This window comes from Crassostrea angulata, chromosome 7, assembly GCF_025612915.1.
Source record: "Crassostrea angulata isolate pt1a10 chromosome 7, ASM2561291v2, whole genome shotgun sequence".
NCBI classification, from domain to species: domain Eukaryota; kingdom Metazoa; phylum Mollusca; class Bivalvia; order Ostreida; family Ostreidae; genus Magallana; species Magallana angulata.
In genome coordinates this window covers 7,605,446-7,632,726 of record NC_069117.1, presented here as the reverse complement: position 1 = coordinate 7,632,726, position 27,281 = coordinate 7,605,446, and the positions used below count along the sequence as shown (strand labels likewise).

Sequence of the window (27,281 nt, the reverse complement as noted above, 5' to 3'; positions counted from 1 at the left end):
GATTTAGGGGCCGACCCTGTACTCCTTTTAAGGACCGTATCACATATAAAATATGGTAGCATATTGTTAAGCTTAATTTTTTAGCATCTTTTGCTCAATATTGCTTATCTAAATGTTTCTCCATTTAGAGATATTGAGCATCAAAGTGTTGGACTTCTGGCCCCTTATAATCCCTTATTACGTAATATAGAATTAAGTGATTGCCATGTATAGGTGAATAACATTAGAATAAACATAATTGTTTTTATAAGGTATCACAAAATATTTTACAGTAAAAAGTTATCATCAAAAAACTTTAGAGCCTTATCGGCCCCTAATTTGAAGGGTCAGCCCCTTTTTCTTGATCTTAAATGAAACCTCGTGTCAATTCAAACACATTTTGTTCAACAAGTGTTTAGAAATTATGTACCGTTCTGGAGATATCTGGAGAAGGGCGTTTTAAGGGCCGACCCTGTAACTCCTTTCAGGGACCGCATAACAAAGAAATTATTGTTGCAGATTGATAAGCTTAATATTTTGAGCATCTTTTGTTCAATATTGCTTATCAAAATGTTTCTCCATTTAGAGATATTGAGCATCAAAGTTTTGGACTTCTGGCCCCTTAAAATCCCTAATTACGTAATATAGAATTAAGTGATTGCCATGTATAGGTGAATAACATTAGAATAAACATAATTGCTTCTATGACGTATCACAAAATATTTTACAGTAAAAAGTTATCATCAAAAGACTTTAGAGCCTTATCGGCCCCTAATTTGAAGGGCCAGCCCCTTTTTCTTGATCTTAAATGAAACCCCGTGTCAATTCAAACACATTTTGTTCAACAAGTGTTTAGAAATTATGTACCGTTCTGGAGATATCTAGAGAGGGTCGTTATAGGGGCCGACCTTGTAACTCCCTTCAGGGACCGCATAACAAAGAAATTATTGTTGCAGATTGATAAGCTCAATATTTTGAGCATCTTTTGTTCAATATTGCTTATCAAAATGTTTCTCCATTTAGAGATATTGAGCATCAAAGTTTTGGACTTCTGGCCCCTTAAAATCCCTGATTACGTAATATAGGAGTAAATGATTGCCATGTATAGGTGAATAACATAATTGCTTCTATAACGTATCACAAAATATTTCACATTAAAAAGTTTTTATCAAAAGACTTTAGAGCCTTATCGGCCCCTAATTTGAAGGGCCAGCCCCTTTTTCTTGATCTCAAATTAAAGCTCTTTTAAAAATAAATTTTAATTGCTCTACATGTCTTAACAAAATATTTTCGAGAAAAGAGATAATTTAAAAAAACCAAGAAAAATCACTACATTTTTTATATCTCAATTTTCGGGTCCAGGCGAGCTTCGGCGCCTTTTGCGCCATACCTAAATGGCTTACTTTAGACAAAACTACAATCATTCGTCTACAATTCCTGAAAATTTGAATTTGATATCTTTTATCGTTTAGGAGGAGTTCGACGGACAAGCTGACCCTCTAAAAATCGCTAAAACGTCAATATCTCTGAAACGGAAGTGACGTCATCAAAATAAAAAATTTCCAATAAGGTTCAAATCAATATCTATTAGATCTGAAAGTTTCATGAAAATCGGCCGAGCCATTTCCGAGAACTCGCGTGCACAAAATTTGTAAGAAAAAAAAACAAAAATAATAATAACTAGAGCAAAGCTCGTTGCAAAGCAACGAGTGGGCCTTCCGTTAATGCCAGAAGTAAAGCTGGGGGTCCTGTAAGAAGCAGAGCTCTTAAACCAATAACACAGTAACTAAAATAAAAAGATGAAAAAATCGAATTATTCCTGGTTCGACTTAACAAAATCCGAATGATTTTAAGTACGAATTAAGAAAAACCTTTCTGATTTCAAGAACGACTTAACAAAAAAATTCGGAATGTGTTCAAGTACGACTTAACAATTATTTTTGGTACGAGATAATTTTACTTTGAACATTACGCTATTTTTTAAACCAAAGACGCGGAAACAAAATTTCCGGAAAAATCAATTTTTAAACCCCGATATCTCTATGATGCATCGTCCGATCTAAAAACGGATTTCAGTTTTAAATTAAGCTTAATAAAAGCTCCTTTGTTGCTTTATGATTATTATCAAATTATTGGTCAGAAAAGAGTTATTATAAAAACACTTAGTAGCCCTTCTGGCCCCTAATTTGAGGGGTCAGCCCCTTTTTCTTGTTATCAAATAAAAGGTACCGCTAATATAAACAAATTTTGTTCTACAAGTGTTCACGAATTGTAAACCTTTCTCGAAATATCTTAACAACTGTGTTTTAGGGGCTGACCCTTTAACCCTAAGCGGGGCCACTAACAACAAAATGTTTGGTATCATATTGTTAAGAACATTATTTTTAACAACTTCTGTTATACATTGCTTTTCAAAATATTTCTCCTTTTTCAGATATTAATGATCAAAATTTTGAATTCTGGCCCCTTGAAACCCCTAATTACGTAATATATGACTTAGGTATGATAATTTATAGATAAACAGCTGTACAATGAGCATTTTTGCTTCTATAAATAATAACAAAATATTTTTCAGTAAAGAGTTATTATAAAAATACTTTAGAGTCCCCTTGGCCCCTAATATGAGGGGCCAACCCCTTATTCTTGATATCAAATTAAAGGTCTTGCAAATATAAACATATTTTGTTCACCAAGTGTTCAGGAATTGTTAGCCTTTCTCAAGATATCTGTATAAATGTGTTTTAGGGGCCAACCCTTAAACTCCTTACTGGGGCCACCAACAACAAAATTTTAGTTTTCGTATTGTTGAGAACATTATTTTAAACAACTTTTGTTGTACAGTGCTATTCAAAATATTTCACCTTTTTCTGATAATAATGATAAAATTTTTCAACTTCGGCCCCTTGAAACCCCTAATTACGTAACATATGACCTAGGTATGGTACTGAATAGATAAACAGCTGTACAGTGAACATTTTTGCTTCTATAATTAATAACAAAATATTGTTCAGTAAAGAGTTATTGTAAAAAGAGTTTAGAGCGCTCGTGGCCCCTTATTTGAGGGGCCAGCCCCTTTTTCTTGATATCAAATTAAAGGTCTTGCAAAAATAACCATCTTTTGCATTACATGTTTTAACAAAATATTTATACATCAAAAGATATTACAGAAAATGTGCGAAAATTTCGTGAAAGAAATTGGTGCTAATTTTCAGGTTCAGGCGAGCTTCGAGGCCTTGAGCCATTTTCATAATTGGAAGCATGGGGGTAAATCTACATACATTCATCTACAATCCCTGAAAATTTCAAGCTTCTCTCTTGATTAGTTTTGGAGGAGATGCGTGGACAAAATGACCCTTAAAAATTTACAAAATCGTCAATATCTGAAACCGGAAGTGACGTCATCATTTGAAAATTTAATAATATGTAGCACCGATCATGCTTTATCAGTCCTGAAAATTTTGTGCATATCGGTTGTATAGTTTTTGAGAAATTGTGCTTAAAAAAAGTCAGAAAAAGAAAAAAAAGAACTAGAGCAAAGCTCGTTGCAAAGCAACGAGTGGGTCTTCCGGTGGTGTAGAGAGTAAAGATAGAAGTTCCTGTAAGAAGCAGAGTTCTAATACCAACCACAAAAAAAAATAAAATTTTTTTTTTAAAAAATCGAATAATTCTTAGTACGACTTAACAATGTCTGAATGATTTCAAGAACGAATTAACAAAAACCTTTACAATTTCTAGAACGACTTAATAAAAAAAATTCCCGAATGTCTTCAAGTACGAATTAACAATTTCCGAATTATTTTAGGTACGAGTTAATTCAACTTTTAACATAACACTATTTTCTTAACCAAGAACGTGGAATCAAAATTTCCGGAAAACTCAATTTTTAAATCCCAATATTTTTGTAATGCATCATCCGATTTTAAAATTAAGCTTAATAAAAGCTCCTTTGTTGCTTTATGATTTATATCAAATGATTGGTCAGAAAAGAGTTATTATAAAAAGACTAAATAGCCCTTCTGTCCCCTAATTTGAGGGGTCAGCTCCTTTTTCTTGATATCAAATAAAAGGTCTCGCTAATACAAACATTTTGTTCTACAAATGTTCACGAATGGTTAACCGTTATCGAGATATCTAAACAACTGTTTTTTAGGGGCCGACCCTTTAACTCTTTACCGGTGCCACTAACAACAAAATTTATGGCATCATATTGTTCAGAACATTATTTTGAACAACTTTTGTTCTACATTGCTTTTAAAAATATTTCTCCTTTTTCAGATATTAATGATCAAAGTTTTGAATTCTGGCCCCTTGAAACCCCTAATTACGTAATATATGTCTCAGGTATGATACTGTATAGATAAACAGCTGTACAATGAACATTTTTGCTTCTATAATTAATAACAAATTATTATTCAGTAAAGAGTTATTGTAAGAAGACTTTACAGCCCTCTTGGCTCCTAATTGGAGGGGCCAGCCCCTTTTTCTTGATATCAAATGAAAGGTCTTGCAAATATAAACATATTTTGTTCAACAAGTGTTCACGAAATGTTAACCGTTCTTAGTATATATTTACAAATGCGTTTTAGGGGCCGGCCCTTTATCTCCTAAATGGGGTCATGAACAAAAAAAAATAAGGTGGCATATTGTACAGAACATTATTTTGAACAACTTTTGTTCTACAATGCTTTTCAAAATATTTCTCCTTTTTTATATATTAATGATCAAAATTTTGAATTTCTGGCCCATTGAAACCCCTAATTACGTAACATATGACTTAAGTATGGTACTGTATAGATAAACATCCCAACAATGAACATTTTTGCTTCTAAAATTAATAACAAATAATTATTCAGTAAAGAGTTATTGTAAGAAGACTTTACTGCCCTCTTGGCCCCTAATTTGAGGGGCCAGCCCCCTTTTCTTGATATTAAACGAAAGCCCGTGTAATTTGAAACAACTTTTGTATTACATGTTTTAACAAAATATTTATACATCAAAAGATATCGCAGAAAATGTGCAAAAATTTCGTGAAAAAATTTGGTGCCAATTTTCAGGTTCAGGCGAGCTTTGAGGCCTTTACAAATTTTCATCATTGGAAGCATGGGGGTACATCTACATACATTCATCTACAATCCCTGAAAATTTCAAGATTCTATCTTGATTAGTTTCGGAGGAGATGCGTGGACAAAATTACCCTTAAAAATTTACAAAATCGTCAATATCTGAAACCGGAAGTGACGTCATCATTTAAAAATTTTATAATATGTAGCGCCGATCATGCTTTATCCGTCCTAAAAATTTTGTGCGAATCGGTTGGATAGTTTTTGAGAAATAGCGCTCCAAAAAAGTCAGAAAAAGAAAAAAAAGAATAACTAGACACGATCTCGTTGCGAGCAACGAGGAGGTCTTCCGTCTGATTTTAGAACTTGAGATTTATGTTCGATCTTGATTTTGCTATTTAACAGCTAAACATGATTTAAAACAGGAAAAGAGGGTCTTCATTTTAAGGGCCAGGTACTATTTTGTTTCAGGTGTAAGAGCTTTGTTCATCAAGTGTTCAGAAATTCGATACCATTCTTGAGATATCTTATAAAAAAAATATTTTATGGGCCGGACCTTATCTCCATATTGGGGCCACTGAGCCAAAATTTTAAGGTTTCATGTTGTTTAAGTACATCATTTGAGGATATTTTCTTTTATACTGCATTTCAAAATATTTTTCCTTTTTGAAATATAGGTGAGCAAAGTTTTGGACCCCTAAAAATCCCTAATCACGGAACACATGAGAAAATCATTATAATGTTAAGCTACATAACTGTTAGATAAACATATTTGCTTCTATAATCTATTCCGAAATATCCCTCCGTAAAGAACTTTAGGAAAAAGACTTAAGAGCCCTCTAGGTCCCTAATATTAGAGGCCAGCACCTTTTTCAACGTATCAAATGAAAGGTCATTTAATTTTAAAGACATATTTTTCAACAAGTGTTTAGAAATTCGTTACCACTCTTGAGATATCTGAGAAAGAACGTTTTAGGGGCCAGTCCCTTATCTCCTTATAGGGGCTGCTGAACAAAATTTTGAAGAATGCATATTGTTTAATACATCATTCAAAGCATCTTTCATTTTATAGTGCATTTCAAAATAGTTTTCCTTTTTGAGGTATAAGGGATCAAACTTTTCAACTTTTGACCCCTAAAAACCCCTAATTACGTAACACATGAGAAAATCGTTATACGGTTGGGCTTTATAACTGTAAGATAAAAATATTTGCTCCTATTATTCATGACAAAATATCACTCAGTGAAGAGCTATGGGTGAAAGACTTTAGAACCCTCTAGGTCCCTAATTTGAGGGGCCAGCCCATTTTTCTTGGTATCAAATGAACGACCATTTGATTTTAAACACATTTGTTTAACAAATCTTTAGAAATTTGTTATCATTCTTGAGATATATGAGAAAGAACGTTTTAGGGGCCGATCCCTTATGTCCTTATAGGGGCTGCTGAACAAAATTTTGAAGATTGCATATTGTTTAATACATCATTCAAAGCATCTTTCCTTCTATAGTGCATTTCAAAATAGTTTTCCTTTTTGAGATATAAGGGATCAAAGTTTTGGACTTTTGACCCCTAAAAACCCCTAACTACGAAACACATGAGAAAATCATTACATTTTTTGGATACATAACTGTAAGATAGACATAATTGCTTCTATAACCTTTCACAAAATATCTCTCAGTAATGGGCTACAGATGAACATTTTTAGAGCCCTTTGAACATCTAATTGAAGGGGCCAGCCCCTTTTTCTTGATATCAAATGAAAGGTCTCGTAAATATAAACATTTTTTACATTACATTTATTGACAAAATATTTCTCAGAAAAGAGATAGACAAAGAAAACCAGAAAAAATGATGTCGTTTTTTAATCTCAATTTTCGGGTCCAGGCGATCTTCGACGCCTTTGGAGATATATATAATTTTAAACCTTCATGCACAACTTCAGTCTTCCGTCTACCATCACTGAAAATTTCAAGTTTATATCTGCTATAGTTTAAGAGGAGTACTGCCGACAAAATACCCTCTGAAAATCGATAAAACGACTATATCTCAAAACCGGAAGTGACGTCATCAATGAAAAAAATTTGCAATACGGTTCATGTCATCATCTATTAGATCGCGAAGTTTCATGAAAATCAAATGAGTAGTTTTCGAGATCTCGCGTGCACAAAATTTGTAAGAAAAAAAAATAATAATATAGAAGAATAGGGAAAAAGAAACAAAGCAATAACAATAAGGTCTTCCGTTGGAAACGGAAGACCTTAATAAAGAAAAAGAAACCGTAGAATAACAAGAGGGTCTTCCGTTGGAAACGGAAGACCCTAAAAAGAAACCGAAGAAAAACAAAAGGGTCTTCCGTTGGAAAACGGAAGACCCTAATAATAGGGAAAAAGAAACCGAACGAAAACAATAAGGTCTTCCGTTGGAAAACGGAAGACCTTAATAATATTTTCTTTACCCATAATAGCCCTTATTTTAATTTCTTTTCCTTTGTTTTGGATAAATTATTATCGATCACTTAAATATATCTAAGAAAATGTATGTTTAAAAAAAACAAATTAAAACTAGAGCAAAGCTTGTTGCAAAGCAACGAGTGGGTCTTCCTTTCATGTTTGAAGTAAAGCTGTAAGTTCCTGTAAGAAGAAGAGCTCTTATACCAATTGCAAGAAAAACTAAAATACAAAGATGAAAAAAATCGAATTAGTCCTGGTACGACTTAACAAAATACGAATTATTTTAAGTACGACTTAACAAAAACCTTTCCGATTTCAAGAACGACTTAACAAAAAAAATTCGATTGTGTTTAAGTACGAATTAACAATTTCCGAATTATTTTAGGTACGAGTTAATTTATCTTTGAACACAACACTATTTCTTTAACCTAGAACGTGGAATCAAAATTTCCGGAAAACTCAATTTTTAAATCCCAATATCTCTGTAATGCATGTCCGATTTTAAAACAGATTTCAGTTTAAATTAAGCTTAATAAAAGCTCCTTTGTTGCTTTATGATTTATATCAAATTATTGATCAGAAAAGAGTTATTATAAAAGACTTAGTAGCCCTTCAGGCCCTTAATTTGAAGGGCCAGCCCCTTTTTCTTGATATCAAATGAAAGGTCTTGAAAATACAAACACATTTTGTTCTACAAGTGTTCAAGAAATGTTAACCGTTCATGAGATATATGTACAAATATGTTTTAGGGGCCGACCCTTTAACTCCTAAATGGGGTCATAAACAAAAACATTTAAGGTAGCATACTGTACAAAACATTATTTTGAGCAACTTTTGTTCTACATTGCTTTTAAAAATATTTCTTTTTTCAGATATTAATGATCAAAGTTTTGAATTTCTGGCCCCTTGAAACCCCTAATTACGTAACATATGACTTAAGTATGGTACTGTATAAATAAACAGCCTAACAATGAACATTTTTGCTTCTATAATTATTAACAAATTATTATTCAGTAAAGAGTTATTGTAAGAAGACTTTACAGCCCTCTTGGCCCCTAATTTGAGGGGCCAGCCCCTTTTTCTTGATATTAAACGAAAGCCCGTGTAATTTGAAACAACTTTTGCATGATATGTTTTAACTAAATATTTATACATCAAAAGATATCACAGAAAATGTGCAAAAATTTCGTGAAAAAATTTGGTGCCAATTTTCAGGTTCAGGCGAGCTTTGAGGCCTTTAGCAATTTTCATCATTGGACGCATGGGGGTACATCTACATACATTCGTTTACAATGCCTGAAAATTTCAAGCTTCTATCTTGATTAGTTTCGGAGGAGATGCGTGGACAAAATGACCCTTAAAAATTTACAAAATCGTCAATATCTGAAACCGGAAGTGACGTCATCATTTGAAAATGTAATAATATGTAGCGTTGATCATGCTTTATCCGTCCTGAAAATTTTATGCGAATCGGTTGGATAGTTTTTGAGAAATAGCGTTCCAAAAAAGTCAGAAAAAGAAAAAAAAGAATAACTAGAGCAAAGCTCGTTGCAAAGCAACGAGTGGGTCTTCCGTTAACGTCAGAAGTAAAGCTGGAAGTTCCTGTCAGAAGCAGAGCTCTTAAACCAACAACAAGAGTAACGAAAATAAAAAGATGAAAAAATCGAATTATTCCTGGTACGACTTAACAAAATACGAATGATTTTAAGTACGACTTAACAAAAACATTTCCGATTTCAAGAACGACTTAACAAAAAAAATCCGAATGTGTTCAAGTACGACTTAACAATTATTTTTGGTACGAGTTAATTTTACTTTGAATATTACGCTATTTTTTAAACCAAGGAAGCGGAATCAAAATTTCCGGAAAAATCAATTTTTAAACCCCGATATCTCTGTTATGCATCGTCCGATTTTAAAACGGCTTTCAGTGTTAGATTCAGCTTAATAAGCTCTACAAAACACATATTCGTTTTTGATTTGATCAGAAAATTCATTTTTTCGAAAAATTTGTTTCACTTCCGGTTTCGACCGGAAGTGACGAAATAATTTTTTCTGTACATTTGCCATAAGTCAATCCGCAGATTTACAATCACAGAAAATTTCAAGTCTTTATAAACAACCGTTTACGAGAAAAGTGCTGGACAAAATCACTTTTTGAAAATTTTTAAAATGATGTAACTAGAAACCGGAAGTGACTTAATGACTAAAAGTTTGAAGGCTTCAAGGGACAAGAAATTAAAATAATCCCTGAAAATTTCTTGCAAATTGGTTGAATAGTTTTTGAGATATAAAGCAAAAAAGAAGTCAGAAGGAAAAACAAGAAGAATAATAATAATAAAAAAAAACAATAGAATAACAAGAGGGTCTTCCGTTGAAAACGGAAGACCCTAATAAAGAAAAAGAAACCGTAGAATAACAAGAGGGTCTTCCGTTGGAAACGGAAGACCCTAATAATAAAGAAAAAGAAACCGTAGAATAACAAGAGGGTCTTCCGTTGGAAACGGAAGACCCTAACTAGACACGATCTCGTTGCGAGCAACGAGGAGGTCTTCCGTCCGATTTTTAGAATACGGAATGACCTTGCTCTTGATCTTCGTCAACGAAACGTATCTGGAAATGGAAGCGGGGTCTAAGAGTAATGGGTGAAAGACTATCTACCCCTTTTGTGTCCCTTTTTTGAGGGATCAGCTCCTTTAATTTTCATTCATTTTAGTTAAAAGGTATTTTTGTGTACTGCTAAAAATGTTTAGAAATTGGTTATCGTTTTGAGATATATGTGAAAAATAGTTTTTATATCTGGTTCTAAACTCCTTTTAGGGTCCAAATAACAAACAATATATGGATGTACATTGTTAAGCACATTATTTTGAGTATCTTTAGTTAAATACTGCTTTTCGATATTGTCCTTCATTTTGAGATATAGAGGATCAGAGTTTTGGACTTCTGGCCCCTTAAAATCCCTAATTACGTAACGTAGGAGTAAATGATTGCCATGTATAGGTAAATAACGTTAGAAGAAACATAATTGCCTCTATAACGGATCAAAAAATATTTCACAGTAAATATTTATTATTAAAAGTCTTTAGAGCCCCCTCAGCCCCTTGTTTGAAGGGCCAGCCCCTTTTTCATGATGTCATAAGAATGTGTTTGTCAATTCAAACACATTTTGTTCAACAAGAGTTTAGAAATTCTGTACCGTTCTGGTGATATCTGGAGAGGGTCGATTTAGGGGCCGACCCTGTAACTCCTTTAAAGGACCGCATCGCACAGAAAATAGGGTTGCATATTGTTAATCTTAATTTTTTTAGCATCTTTTGTTCAAAATTGTTTTTCAAAATTTTCCTCCATTTAGAGATATAGAGGATCGAAGTTTGGACTTCTGGCCCCTTAAAATCTATAGTTACGTAATATAGGAGTAAATGATTGCCATTTATAGGTGAATAACGTTAGAATAACAGAATTGTTTTTATAAGGTATCACAAAATATTTTACAGTAAAAAGTTATCATCAAAAGACTTTAGAGCCCCCTCAGCCCCTAATTTGAAGGGCCAGCCCCTTTTTCTTGATCTCAAATGAAAGCTCTTGTCAATCCAAACACATTTTGTTCAACAAGTGTTTAGAAATATTGTACTGTTCAGGAGATATCTGGAGAGGGTCGTTTTAGGGGCCGACCAACAAAGAAATTTTTGTTGCATATTGATTAGCTCAATATTTTGAGCATCTTTTGTTCAATATTGCTTATCAAAATTTTCCTCCATTTAGATATATTGAGCATCAAAGTTTTGGACCTCTGGCCCCTTAAAATCCCTAATTACGTAATATAGGAGTAAATGATTGCCATGTATAGGTGAATAACTTTAGAATAAACAAAATTGCTTATATGACGTATCACAAAATATTTTACAGTAAAAAGTTATCATCAAAAGACTTTAGAGCCCCCGCAGCCCCTAATTTGAAGGGCCTGCCCCTTTTTCTTGATCTCAAATTAAAGCTCTTGTCAATTCAAACACATTTTGTTCAACAAGTGTTTAGAAATTCTGTACTGTTCAGGAGATATCTGGAGAGGGTCGTTTTAGGGGCCGACCCTGTAACTCCTTTCAGGGACCGCATAACAAAGAAATTTTTGTTGCATATTGATTAGCTTAATTTTTTTAGCATCTTTTGTTCAAAATTGTTTTTCAAAATTTTCCTCCATTTAGATATATTGAGCATCAAAGTTTTGGACCTCTGGCCCCTTAAAATCCCTAATTACGTAATATAGGAGTAAATGATTGCCATGTATAGGTGAATAACTTTAGAATAAACAAAATTGCTTATATGACGTATCACAAAATATTTTACAGTAAAAAGTTATCATCAAAAGACTTTAGAGCCCCCTCAGCCCCTAATTTGAAGGGCCAGCCCCTTTTTCTTGATCTCAAATGAAAGCTCTTGTCAATTCAAACACATTTTGTTCAACAAGTGTTTAGAAATTCTGTACCGTTCAGGAGATATCTGGAGAGGGTCGTTTTAGGGGCCGACCCTGTAACTCCTTTCAGGGACCGCATAACAAAGAAATTTTTGTTGCATATTGATAAGCTCAATATTTTGAGCATCTTTTGTTCAATATAGCTTATCAAAATTTTCCTTCATTTAGAGATACTGAGCATCAAAGTTTTGGACCTCTGGCCCCTTAAAATCCCTAATTACGTAATACAGGAGTAAATGATTGCCATGTATAGGTAAATAACGTTAGAATAATCATAATTGCTTCTATAATGTATCACAAAATATTTCACATTAAAAAGTTATCATCAAAAGACTTTAGAGCCTTATCGGCCCCTAATTTGAAGGGCCAGCCCCTTTTTCTTGATCTCAAATGAAAGCTCTTGAAAAAATAAATTTTAATTGCTCTACATGTTTTAACAAAATATTTTCAAGAAAAGAGATAATTAAAAAAAAACAAGAAAAATCACTACATTTTTTATGTCTCAATTTTCGGGTCCAGGCGAGCTTCGGCGCCTTTTGTGCCAAACATAAATGGCTCACTTTAGACAAAACTACAATCATTCGTCTACAATTCCTGAAAATTTGAATTTGATATCTTTTATCGTTTAGGAGGAGTTCGACGGACAAGCTGACCCTCTAAAAATCGCTAAAACGTCAATATCTCTAAAACGGAAATGACGTCATCAAAAAAAAAATTTCCAATAAGGTTCAGATCAATATCTATCAGATCTGAAAGTTTCAACAAAATCGGCCGAGCCATTTCCGAGAACTCGCGCGGACAAAATTTGTAAGAAAAAAAAAGAAAAATAACTAGACACGATCTCGTTGCGAGCAACGAGGAGGTCTTCCGTCTGATTTTAAAATTTGAGATATATATTCGATCTTGATTTTGCTGTGAACATCTAAACATGTTTAAGAATAGAAAAACAGGGTGTACATTCTAAGGGCAAGATACTATTTTGTTTCAGGTGTAAGAGCTTTGATTAACAAGTGTTTGCAAATTCGTAACCATTCTTGAGATATCTGAGAAAAACGTTTAAGGGGCCGGTCCATTTTCTCCTTATTGGGGCCACTGTGCCAAAGTTTGAAAGTTGCAAGATTAAGGTTGTAAGATAAATATATTTGCTTCTATAATACATTACAAAATATACCTCGGTAAAAAGATAGAGAACAAAACTTTAGAGCTCTTTTAGGTCCCTAATATTAGGGGCCAGCCCCTTTTTCTTGGTATCAAATGAAAGGTCATTTAATTTCAAAGAAATTTTGTTGAACAGTTGTTAGGAAATTCGTTACTGTTTTTGAGATATCTGAGAAAAAAAAGTTTTAGGGGACGGTCCGTTATCTCCTTATTCAGGCTACTGAATCAAATTTTGAAGGTTTGATTATGTTAGGTAAATCATTTTGAGCATGTTTTTTTCTATACTGCATTTCAAAATATTATTCCTTTTGGAGGTATAGGTGATCAAAGTTTTGAATTTTGCACCCCAAAAAACCCCTAATTCCGTAACACATGAGAAAATCGTTATGTTGTTGGACTTTATAACTGCAAGATATTCATATTTAATTCTATAATCCATTTCAAAATATCCCTAGGCGATTAGCTATAGCTATAAGATCTTAGAGCCCTCTAGGTCTCTAATATATGGGGCCAGCACCATTTTCTTGGTATCAAATGAAAGGTTATTTAATTTTAAAGACATTTTAATTAGTTGTTTAGAAATTTGCTACCGTTTTTGAGATATCTGAGAAAAACATTTTAGGGGCCGGGCCCTTTTCTCCTTATATGGGTCGCTGAACCACAATTTGAAGGTTGCATGTTGTTAAGTACATCAATGGAAGACCTTAATAAAAAGGGGAAACAATAAGGTCTTCCGTTGGAAACGGAAGACCTTAATAATAAGAAAAGTGAATTAGAAACAATAGAATAATAGAAGGGTTTTTCGCTGAAGACGGAAGACCCTAAAAATTAAAGACTGTATCTGTCTAAATCTTAATGGAAGAGTATTTTCAACTTGAACTACAATCCAACAACCCCTAGTTTATACTGAAAATCCCCAAAAAGAGAGAAGAAATTGGCTGCGGCGAGATTAGAACACACAGACTTTGCCGGTGTCATAACAGTATATCAGCGAAGGTTCACGTCAAAACATGGCTGACGCGAAATAATTCCCGAATTTCTTTTTGAATTTGTGGCGTTCGGGACAGGAGCTAAATGTTTGTATGAGATGAAAAACAACGTGTGAGATGTCTGACTACACAGGTTTGGTAACAGCGCGAGGTCATTTGAAATATTGATGCGCGTTTGTGTCTGGAGGGGGGTGAAAAGACCCGATCTTGATTTTCGTCGTAAATAAATCGAAAGTAGAATTTTGAGGTGTGGATCTCGGATTCGGTTAACGACATTTAGGGGAAGTAAAGTCCTAAAACAATGACTGATGCATTTTGCACATGTATTTCAGTGCTGTGATTTTTTTCCCGTGTCGTTTACTATTGTGTTTGACTGTTGTATTTCAACAGGATTGATAAAATCTTTATAAATGTCGAAATAACGAAATCAGTAACACGTAAATTTACTCGGTAAAAATTTGATGAGAGTAATTTCCACAGTTGTAACATCCATAAGTAGTTCACACGTTATCGTAGCTACAGACTAAACGGAAAACAAGAAATATGCATGCAACAGAAATATTACGCGGCTGCTTACATCCCTAGATCTGTGTAAATTTTAAGTCCCTGTACTGGCTATACCCGCCGCTTGGTCTCAGAAATTTCTTTTCAATTGTTCAATCCGCTGCATATTTGGCAGACAATAAGAATGGGGTCCGAGGTACATTCACACAACATTTCACTAGGATTGAGTGAAGGGCTCGGGAGTTAGAATGTTTTTCTACAGTACATGTCAAGCACGACAATTGAAACTCAAATGCCAAAAAGTTCATAACTCTGTTAATAATGAACGAATTGGTCTGGTAATTAGTACAGTGATCTAGAATGGTACTAAGTTGAAATTAAAGGTCCGAGATAAAAGATCAAGTAAAATCGGGCCAGTAAAACTAACTGAATTTATGAAAGGGGGGGGGGGGCGGTCGGTGACTTCTATATTAAACGGAAAATACTAAATTCCCAATATCACTAGAGTTTGATATACATGCATGACCTTTATTTTGCTATTTACCAGCTAAACTTGATTTGAAAATAGAATGAAAAATCCTTTGATTTTAAACAGACTCTTTTCTTCAATTTCTATATCATCTTTTTCTTTTACAAATAAATCATAAATGTATTGGACTTCTCGCCCTTGTTTTGTTTCTGATATATGTATAAGAGCTTTGATTGAAACATTTAGATCCCTCTTATCATCTAATTTGAGGGGCTAGCCCCTTTTTCTTGATATCAATGAAAGGTCCCTTAATATTAAACACATTTTGTTGAACAAGTGTTTAGAAATTTGTTACTGTTTTTGAGATATTTGGGAAAGATTGTTTTAGGGGCCGACCCTTTATCCCCTTATAACGACCATTAAACGAAACTTTGGTGGTTAAATATTATTACGATTATTATTCTGAGTATCTTCTCTTCAAGAATGCATTTCAAAATATTTCTCCTTTTTAAGAAATAAATGATCAAAATATTGGATTTCTAGCCCCTTTAAAATCCAAATTATGTAACATATCAGAAAACTTTTAACAGATATAGGTAGATAACTGGAAGAGAAACATTTTTGCTTCTATAATGCATTACAAAATATTTTTCATTAAAGAGATATAGATAAAAGACTTTAGACCCCTCTTGGCCCCTAATATGAGGGGTCAGCCCCTTTTGCTTGGTGTCAGTTAAAAGATCTTTTATAGATAAATTTTTGATGCTCTACATGTGTTAGCAAAATATTGGTTAGAAGAAAGATATTCATGATCAAATCTCAAATTTCGTAAAAATTGTCCAAAAAATTTAACATCAACATTTTCAGTTCCGGGCGAGCTTCAAGAATGATCACTTCTGGTCAAATCTAAAACAAGCAAGCAAATCTACCATAACCACTCTATCTTGCATATAAATTTCAAGTCCCTAACTATAACAGTTTTTGAGGAGATGCGTGGACAATATCATGTTCCAAAATACATGAAAAAGGGAGATAATTCAGAAGCGGAAGTGAATTTTCAGACAGGAAGTAAGATGCAAAGAGATATTCACCTAAGACATCATCCCTGTAAAAATCATTAAAATCGATTGAGAAATGGCTGAGAAATTAAGGGTGACTACCAAGAAAAAAAATAATAATATAGAAGAATGAGAACGCGTAGAAAAACAGTAAGGTCTTCCGCTGAAGACGGAAGACCTTAATAATAGGGAAAAAGAAACAAAGCAAAAACAATAAGGTCTTCCGTTGGAAACGGAAGACCTTAATAGGGAAGAAGAAACCGAAGAAAAACAATAAGGTCTTCCGTTGGAAACGGAAGACCTTAATAAGGCGAACGGACGCAGTGCGAACGGCGTCAAGAGCGAACGGACCTAGGGCGAACGGAAACTAGAGCGAACGGCGTCAAGGGCGAGCGCATTTTAGGGCGAACGAACAGCCAATCTAAACAAAGAACCTCATTTTAGAAGTATGGAATACGAGTCTTGGTAAAATGGGTATGCAAACCCGGGCCGTGGCAAAATAAAAGCCGTGGCAGATCGGCAATCGTCAATTCCAAATACGCATTATTTTGCGGCAATATTTACAGCGAATACAAATACAAACTGGTCCATCAAATATCCTGAAATTTTAATGAGATTGGCAGATTAATAACTGCCAATCTTTTGTTTTGACCAGGCCAAGTCTTGCCTACCCATTTTACCGGATGCCGAACCGAACCGAAGCTGAAACACGCCTTTCCTTTATCATTATTTTCGTAATAACTCAGATTTGAAACTGAATTAGACCTTAATTTTTGCAATTTATATTTTCCTTCCCATAAGGATAATTTATGCTAAACTACGTTGAATTTGCCTCGGTAGTTCTTGAGAAGAAGATTTTTAAAAATGCACCCCCCCTTTTCTACAGTTTCAAGGTTTTCTCCGCTTTGAATGCAGATCGGACTTTTATTTCTGCAATTTATATTCGCCATCCCATAAGGATGCTTTGTGCCAAATTTGGTTGAAATTGGATAAGCGGTTTTAGAGAAGAAGTTCAAAATGTAAAAAGTTTACAGACGGACGGACGGACGGACGGACGGACGGACGGACGGACAGACAGACGGACAGACGGACGACGGACTAAATGTGATCAGAATAGCTCACTTGAGCTTTCAGCTCAGGTGAGCTAAAAACATAGGTCCATTAGGAACTTTATTTCCAATGTAGCTTGTAACATGAGATTTGATTAGCAAATAAGCCAGGCGTAAATTTCCGTACATCCAACATGAACTGGAGGTAAATAATGCGACGTCACAATGCATTAAATGTTAAGTCACAATGCATTAAATGTGATGTCAAAATGGATTAAATGTGTAAATGGCATATCTGGGAAGTGTAATTCATCCTTGCTTGGACATGGAAAACATATTTATTTGAAATAAATTTGTTATCGAGTTCCAATCAAGGGTGTACTGCCCTTACCAAAGGGTGTACAGCCCTTGATTGGACCTGGATTAAACTAAATATTATATAGGTACATGCAAAAATTATTTTTATCTCTGTTCCAGTTTATTTTCAAATCAAAACATAATAATAGCGAATGTTCAATGGCAAATACATTTTGTTAAAAAAAAAAAGACTGTTATGTAAACTATAAGATAATTATTTTATTTCAATGCACTTTAGGTTCAAGTTTGCACTTTAATGCAAAGTGCTTTGTGATTCATTACAAAATTGTGTTTTTACAGGCATAAGTAACTGTGGTTTCATGATCATTTATTGAATAATAAATTTTGTCAATGCAACTGTTCAGTTGACCCACAAAAATATCATAAAAATATTTTAAAATGTAAGATTACCTATCAATTAATAATATATAAATAGTTACCTGATTAGATTTTCATAAGGGTAATTGTGAAATCTTAAGAGTGAATTTCCTTTATTTATCTTAAAACTGAGCAAAAGACACCAATTCTTTAGTAGCTATTTTAAATAGAAAACTATGTCCCTAGCCATCACCCACAATGAAATTCACATTTTTGACTACATCTCAGAAATATGACAAAATACTGAAGTCATTATTCTTTTTTGTAGACAGGATACAAGTGTATAACTTCGGTATGTTATACACACTGTGTTTAAGATTGTATGTGTATTTTCATGAGATTGAAATAACTTTTGAATTTTAGGGCATATGTTGAAAAGAAACTGTACCTTCTTCTTTATACCACAAATTAATTAAGGTACCCTAAAAACTGTAATTTGTAACTTATTCCACAAAATCAATGCACGTATATGTTAATGAAACCATAGAACATGTGAATTGCAGGAGTACCAGTACCTTTAATATTGGTGATTTCTCCACTATGTTGATCTAATTGAGACTGAATATTTTGAGATTTGTTCCGGATCTCTTCTTTCACTTCAGTTAATAATGAATTTCTAAAAGACATCTCATTCTTCTGAAACTCTTCAGTTAAAATATCCTTTTTCTCATCCCAATTTTTTTTCAGCAGCTCGGTAATATAAACATCATTGTTAGGATGTTCATAATTTTCTAAATCCGTAACTTTTTTTTCATATGTTGACAACTGATCTTTTAACTCCACATACTTTTTTTCTTCGTTCTTTTGATTCTCTATGACATTCAAAAGCTCTTTTGAAGAAAATCCATCCGTAGCAATGCACATACAGTCTGAACAGGTTAAAGATTCATCTGAATTTGCAACTTTTTTTTGGCAGGATTTCAAATTGGTGATGTTGTTTTCCAATGAAATTTTAAAATATACAACCATCATTCCCATCAATCTGAAAATTATCAAAATATAAAAAAAGGTAATTCAAAGTGTAGATCCTGCATCATTAATAGCCAAAACAAACTTTCATGATCACCTGCCCTCACATCTGGATAATCAAGACAAAGCTCTGTATACAAAGCTACCTCTGTTACGCATCAGTAGTTATATTTATTGTGCACAAACGAATGAGGTACAGTGGGGTATGACCAATATTTATCCTGAATCAATATATGTCTTTGTCTGCGATTATGCAATACAATGTATTTAATTCAATATATTTACATTTTCCAGTGTCTTTGACTATGATGACACTTCCTATTGATTTTAAATTTGTAAATATATTGTCCAATACATTTTATGAATGACTATTCTAATATTTAGTCATACAATTAGGCCTAAAAAAAAAAGTTTTGTGTTTAGGGTAACCCGACTTAACCTACAAAAATGCCCCGATCCTACCATTTTTAGATGTCTGTTTTTATCTCATTATGAATTTTATATTATTTCTATAAAAGAAATCCGTTTTTAAATATGACACAAACAATATATTTAGGATTCATGCAGAAAAAAATATGATAAAATTAAAAAAATCCCTACCTACCTAACCTTATTTTTTCATCAGTGTTACCCTAAACACATATTTTTTTTAAATAGGCCTTACCTGAAAATTATATAAGTACATGTCAAAGGAATCATTCTTTGAATATTAATTTATGAGGTGATCATATATGGTCAGTTGTGATCAAATTTATCACAAAGCCCTTCGGACTTTATTTGATTTGATCACCCTGACCGTATATTTGATCACCTCATTATGCTCAAAGAATACCAGTAATCATTTCTTATTCTTTAAATAAAACTAGCTCCAAGACTTGAAAGCACCTTGAATTGCACTATAATCTTTAAAACACCTAAGCATTTGTAAAATCTTTCTCCGTATCTGATACTAGCTCTGTACTTCATTCACTGTGGCTCAGATTCATTGTTCAAACCTAGGTCATAAGATGTATCATCCATCAAAGTTTGATAAAGATCATCTTCACTAGCCAAGTGTCCAATTTGTTTTTCTCATCTCCTTTCGATGAGGTGAGAAAAACGAATTGTATACTTGGCTAGCAAAAATGGGTAAAGATAGAACCAATAATCGACTGCTCTAAAAACCTTAATCTCCTCCAGCATCTAAAAATTGTTAATTATCAGTAATAACTTAGATATTGGACATGTTTACTTAAATTCCAATATGAAGGTTTCTCCAACTTAAAAGATTTCTCTACGTATGTAAAAAGTATGTTGAAGAAGATCATCCTTATGAATTCATAATGCAGATATGATACTATGATGATCATCTTATTTTTAGAAATTAATGTTTTTAAGCAAAGATAGGGTGTTTCCTGTCTGGTTCTTTTATGGGGACTAGTATACCTGTAACTCCAACTTCTCAATATTTCAATATCTTTTCATCTTTTCAAGGTCAATTATGTTTACTCCGAGAAAAAGTGGGGGGGGGGGGGGGCTGAAGCCCCTATTATGCTATGTGCCAAATGGTTAGGTCTAAATTTGCAAAAAAAGTGTGGGGGGGGCTAAGCCCCCCCGGTTCCGACGCCTATGTTTGTTAAAATGGTTCTGTTTTCACAATCACATGTAGATTGTCTTAAAAAGAGATTTTGAGGGCATGGGAATCACAATTAACTGAACTCTCATCATATGATTCATGAAATTAGGGAAGACATAAGTAATCACAGATTATTAAGCTCACCAAGATGGGACCACCTTCATCATATTATATAAAAATCATAGTTAAGGTAGATCCCTACTCAGATGCATCATCAATTTAGCGGATATAATATTAAGCTTTAAAATCAAAAACGATACTTGTTCGGAATTTAACGATATTGGTTGTAATTTTTTAATGTTTAATTGATAATTTTGAATTTGATAGAAGCAGTCAATGCAAGTGTAAATAATGTCTACCAGTATATAAAGGTTTTGATTTTCAATGAGTTTAATAGTTGGAAATTGTGAATTTTTGTACTGAGATTTTAGTACGTTAAACTTTGTGTTTATATATGCAGAGGAAAGGTACTGTTTATCCAAAAAATTAATTTGTACTCAATACATGTAGTTTTGAAAGAGGACTTTTAGTGTTTATCAAAGCAAATAAATGAAATGCTGTTTTCTGATATATTGTTAAATTGTGTTTGTGACACTTTTTTTTTAGCTGCGTTTGATAAGGGGTTGTATGTGTTTTAAGAATCATAAAAAAAAAGAAGCATGTAAAGCACTATATTTTTTTTCTTTTTAGTTGCAGTAGACATAAATCTAATATTTAAAGTTTAAAAAATGGTGTTTAACCATTAGATTTTTAAGATAAGTTAAAAAATGTGAAATTATCTCAAAATTTAAAATAGCATTTTTGTAACATTTCATTATAAAATTTCATTTTAATCAATCAAATGATGATAATCACACTTGTTATTGCTTTTTTACATATTTAATGATATATTAAAACATTTGTAACTTTGTTTTGGTTTGATATTTTTTTAATATGAGCCAAATAATGATTTTGGTTGAAATCATGTGATCGAAGAAGGGGGTATGCATCTTCTGGAGACTCTAGTGATAAAAGTAAAGGCATGTATTTTTGGGCTTTTTTATTACACAAGGTATTATTCCACTTGATTAATGAAGAAAACCCTTATTTTAACCACAAAAATTCTGAGTAGGGACCTACCTTAATGATTTATATATTCATGGATATTGTTTTGACACAACATCGTATATCATATTTTAAAACATCGTTTGATAATCTATAATGTTTATTTTATATGGAATTGTACGATACCATGTTAATCAATACAATAATATAAAATAAGATATTGCATCCTATGATACTGTACAATAAATAGAATATGATACCATATAATACTGTAATATATATAGATACAATATGATATTGTAGCATATGATATGAAATTGTGTCAAGATATGAGATATTGTATCATAAAATATGATATGATATTGTATCATGTATTTTTTTTTATCACATAATCCAATATCATTATATATGATACAACAGAGAATCATATAATAAAGTATCATATCACATAATACATCACAGTATTATTACATATGATACTATATTGTATGATTCAGTATGATATTGTATTATATTGTATCATATATGGTACATAACATGATTTGTATCATTTGATACAATATAATTTGATACAACATAGTATCATATTATATGATACAATATCCTGTGATAAAGTGATAAATTATTAATACAATATCATATTATACAATACACTATTATTACTTATTAGGTTAGTTACTGACTCACTACGGAAATATATTGGGTTGATCAATCTCATAGATGGCGAGGCGAAGCTAACCTAATTAGTGTTTTGTTTTCCCGACGACTATCAAGCGACATATTTATTCACAAATAGCGATGATCTATGCAAAGCCATGTACAAGATGCCTAACATCTCGTCCAATTTAACTCATTTAAACTCTTCAAAATTTTCAATCTCACTTTTCAGATATTCTTTAAAAATCCTTGCTTCACCCATGTTTACTGACAATGTTTTGTTGCTATTCAATTTTATATGTTTTCTCCCTTTCCTCTGCAGAGATTTGAGCAAATTTCGACACTGCCATTTTGTTCTGCTCCAGACAAAACAATGTGATGTCAATATTCTAAGGGCAACTACTCTAATTTTAAAGAATTTCAAAGGGCAACTACTCTAAATACTTTAAGAACTTACGGCATGCGGTTTATGTATTAAATACTATAAAATGTCGAAATGAGTAAGCGAAGCGTCGACCAATGACGGCCATATTGCCTAATATTATTTCTCACAGAACAAATATAGAGATATACGAGGCAATCACGTGCTATGTTTAAACCAATGAAAATGTGACATTTCAGTCCAAGGGAAAACAACATATTATACAATATCATATTATAATATACAATACTATACTTAACAATATCATGATAAAATATCATATCCTAATATACGAAAAAATTTATACAATAGCATAAAAAATATTATATGGTATAATATCTTATCTCATTTGTGTGGTGTATTCCACCCCTGAGATAGACCTTTGCTTTATCAAATGGGTGATGCTTTATCAAATACTTCTGGTCCGAACTATTTTCGACACGGCTCTTGCTTCAACGCTTCAGTGACCTATTTTCGAAGATTTTCCAATACTTTCCACATAACTATATCTACTACCTAAAATTGATTTAAAATGGATTTTGTGAAAGATTTAAATTACAAATATGAAGGAAAACACATAACTGTGTGGTTTATAAAACTTCAATTCACATTAGCTAACTAAGCTATCAAGGAGTTCATCCTGATGACTGGATGACAACAGAGCACTTTGGTTGAGTTTATATATTAAAAGAACTTACTAAAATAATGTCTCACAAGTCTTTTATTTCACCACCAGTAAGCATCCTTATTCAATATTTTCAACTTCGAATTATTTGGCTTGTGTTTGTTTTATAAAACATCAACAACTGTTCCTCGTTCGAGTCAATTCAAACTAACGAGCATTGCAACTTTGTGTATTTCAACAAACTTGATTATTCAGGTCTTTTGATCAGTATTCCCATTTAATTAAGTGATTAAGCTCTAGGAAAATTTATTTAGAGATTAAAAAAAACATTTTAAGGTTAATTTCAGTGAAACTTTAGATTAAAACAGTTATATTTATCTCCAAAATGACACACTAAATTGAACTGCGCAAGGTCACAATAACTGCAAAACACACTGTTGCATTATCGTTTAAATCTTTGAAAAAAACATTTATTCAGGTCATATAAGGGGCTGTCTCAAAAGCTTCAAGATATAAATCAAATTGTATGAGATTAATAGAACATCTATAATTGTGTGATTTTATATTTGCTTTATCCAACTCTTTGAAATGGTTATATTTGCTTGGCAAGCCTCGCAATTTCAACTCATTGGATAAAGCAAATATAAAATCACACAATATCGATATCCTCTATGTATCGATTAAAAAAACAGTGTATCATATCATACAATACTATATCATAGGAATCATGTTACATCATTTAATAACAAACACATCTATTAAGCAAGTTTGAGTGAGGTACATGTAGTTTTTTTTAGCATCCTTGATAATGGAGATCTGGCTCTGCATCTAAAGATACCTCTGCGATTCATTTATATTCTAGTAAAATCAACTATGGAAGTTTTAAAAAGTACTACCAAAAAATTAAACCTCATCCAACATCCGAAATCTATGGCTCAGATTCAGCATTCACGCCTGTCAGGAGCATCATTATCATAAGACACACCATCCATGCAAGTTTGGTGAAGTTAAGACCAGTCATAACTAAGGTATAATCATCAGAGGGCACCTGATCCAAAACATTTAATTAACTATAAAAACCTTAACATCCTCCAGCATCCGAAACCTTTGGCTCAGATTCAGCATTCAAGCCTGTCAGGTGCATCAGTATCATAAGACGCACCATCTATGTAAGTTTGGTAAAGTTGGGACTAGTATTAATTTCGAAATGGGTATCAAAGGGCACCTGCTGTAAAAATCTTTAACCTGCTCCAAAACCTTCACCTCTTCCATCATCTGAAATTCATGGCTCAGATTCAGCATCCAAGTCTTTCAAGTCCATAGATAGGTCCAGATGCATCATTCATGCAAGTTTGGTGAAGATAGGACAAGTAATAACCTAGATACAGGACCTGCAGCAAAAACTTTATCCAGGTCCCGACGCCAACGCTGACACCAAGGGTATAGCATAAGCTCCCCCTGACTTTGAGCTAAAAAGGAATATAGTGTTTGACATACACTTGGAAAAGCAGGAAAACCCCTAAAACGATCCAAATCTTATCGTTCCAAAATCCGAAAGACGTGATTGGTGTTTGGGTAGATACTTCTGTCCAAGTTTTTGATTTTGAAGATGAAGGATTATGGTAGCCAGGATCATATGATGATCCGTCATCATCTGATAGTTCTGGTTGCGAAATTCTCATTCTCCTTGACATCTTCAGTTTCTTTAAAAAAATTCAACTTGGTCTTTGCTTCAGTCACTTTAGGACCTGCATGTTGGCTGAAACAGAACAAATATTTTTTAAGTACTGTATATACATTTAAGAAACTGAATTTAGTAAACAAAAGTTGGTTTAATCAAAGTATTCCTTTGTATTAACTTCATGATTTGCTAAAGTTTTCAGACTTGCATTGCAATAATGATTATACACAGCAATCATATTAGAATGACGTTTTCATACTTCATTAAACTTACAGTTTTAAAACACATTTCCTTATATTTACATAAACAGCATACATGATAAAACTTTAAGACTATTGTTAGAACCATTTTAACAAGAGCTTTAACTCTGGGCAATATGTGACAAGCTCCGCTTTGAGTTTGATGAAAGTTGGGTCTACTAATAGTTAACTGTCCAGTCATTGGCTAACAGATATCAATTCTATTAATACATTGAATCAAATGATATTTGTTTGACTTCATCCGGGAATGTATACTGTAAAACAACAATTATTCATGACAACTTTATTTCACGATTTACCTGAAATGAACTGGCCTGTTGGCAGCGACTAATTTTCACAACCAAGCCTTATCCAAACCTGCTTTTTTTTATTACAACTTTATGGCAGTACTGGTCTGCAGCAAGAAATAATCGCGACAATGAGGCTAGATCACAAACCTAACAAAAATTTCTCACATATGAATAAAAGTTGGATTACAGTTTTTCAATTTGTCAATTTACCACAACAAAACAGACCTTGGCAAACAACTTGACCTTCATTCGAGAGAATTAATATCAATATATATTACGTGACTATATATCAATTCAGGTGAACACACTTTATTGTCCTACAAAGTGACATTAATTTACTATGCTGTTTCATTTAAAATAAAATTTATATGATTAAATAACTTTACAAAATTATTTTTTAATAATAGATGCATTGTTTTATGAACGTTGAAATCCATTGATATCATACTCAGCCTTAACAATATGCTGTGTAGTAAAATGCATTCTACATTTTGAATACCAAGTTATCTTTACAAATGACAACATGAATCATAGTCCAATGGAATGTTAACATCAGACTGCCAGGCAGTGTTGTCTCAATTCAAGATGTTGATTATTTCAAACTTGAGGTGGGCAAAGTATACTACTTTTCTAATCTTTTATCTTCACTAAATTGGAATACATATGATTAATTCCTTTCACTCTATTGAAACGTTACTCTCTTCCACTTTTCTCCAGCAGCGCACCCTACTCAGAGTACTCAGAACTGAGGGCGAGTAGTACCGAGAGATAGATAGATTTATCATGTTTATATGTGACGGAATGACTGGCACCCAGTTGGACAATGTTTGACAACTTTCGATTTTTTACCATGGTTGAAAACGCTGATAGCCTAGTTATGCATTCATATCATTGAATCGTGCAGAATAGTACAGGAATTGTTGTAATATTTTAATTATTTACGTACAACACACACCTGGTGTATAAATGCGCCGATCAGATTAAGTCTTCAATGAAGGTAGGCCCCTGTGCTTTTCTACTTTCGTTTCTAAAATTCAGTATCCGATCCCGACTTTATAAACAATTTTCCATGAAACAAACAATACGCATTATTTTTTCAAGACCATTAAATGAGTATGAACTCAACACAAAAGAAAATAACAGAAAAAAAAACAAACAAAAAAACTTAATTTTACAATGTTCTTTACTTGAAATTTTCTCAATTATTTTTTTTTATCAATAATTGGGCATTTAAACCAAAATCTAATTTTTGTTGAAAATGAAATTATTCTGATAATAAATTTCAAAGGTTTTATTGAAAAGAAAAGGTCTGTTCTCAATTTATGGTCAAGGGGCAATTAAGTGTATACTCCATTACAGCGTTGATGTTTTTAGGTCAGCCACGCGACCTGTCTTTCATAATTTTATTAATTTTTTCCCTATCTATGCGAAATTAAGTGAAGAGTTCCACTACATAATTCCAATAATAAACAAGTGAAAAGCTGTCAATGTGACAGCAAACCGGGTTTTCTTTTATGTAAACTGTATCCATAATCCATGTCAACCCTTTTCCAGTGAAATGGAGTACCCTACATGTTTATGCAACATTTTGCCAAAAAATGACTAAGTTCAAAAGCTAGTATTTTTTTCATAAATTATCGGAAATCGAAATCCTAGCAATATGCACACATCTGATATATGTACAATTGATCTGCAAAAGAACAACTTCCTATCTTGAGAACTGTAGGAGGAGTTATCCGTACCATGAGGGTACCCTATATGCAATATTTTGCCAAAAAATGACTAAGTTCAAAAGT

General features: G+C 32.9%; 1 protein-coding gene across 1 annotated transcript in view; it reads right to left on the bottom strand.

The window, feature by feature from the left end:
• Window positions 1–26,509, bottom strand: part of LOC128156975 (uncharacterized) — a 36,098-nt gene extending 9,589 nt beyond the window's left edge. Inside the window, exons 1-3 of the mRNA XM_052819322.1 lie at window positions 26,441–26,509; window positions 24,752–25,013; window positions 18,439–18,905 (exon numbers count right to left, since the gene is read on the bottom strand). Of these exons, the coding sequence (XP_052675282.1) occupies window positions 18,439–18,905; window positions 24,752–24,948 (664 nt within the window). The 5' untranslated portion in view covers window positions 24,949–25,013; window positions 26,441–26,509. The remainder of the gene's footprint in view (window positions 1–18,438; window positions 18,906–24,751; window positions 25,014–26,440) is intronic.
• Between the last annotated feature and the right edge of the window lie 772 nt (window positions 26,510–27,281).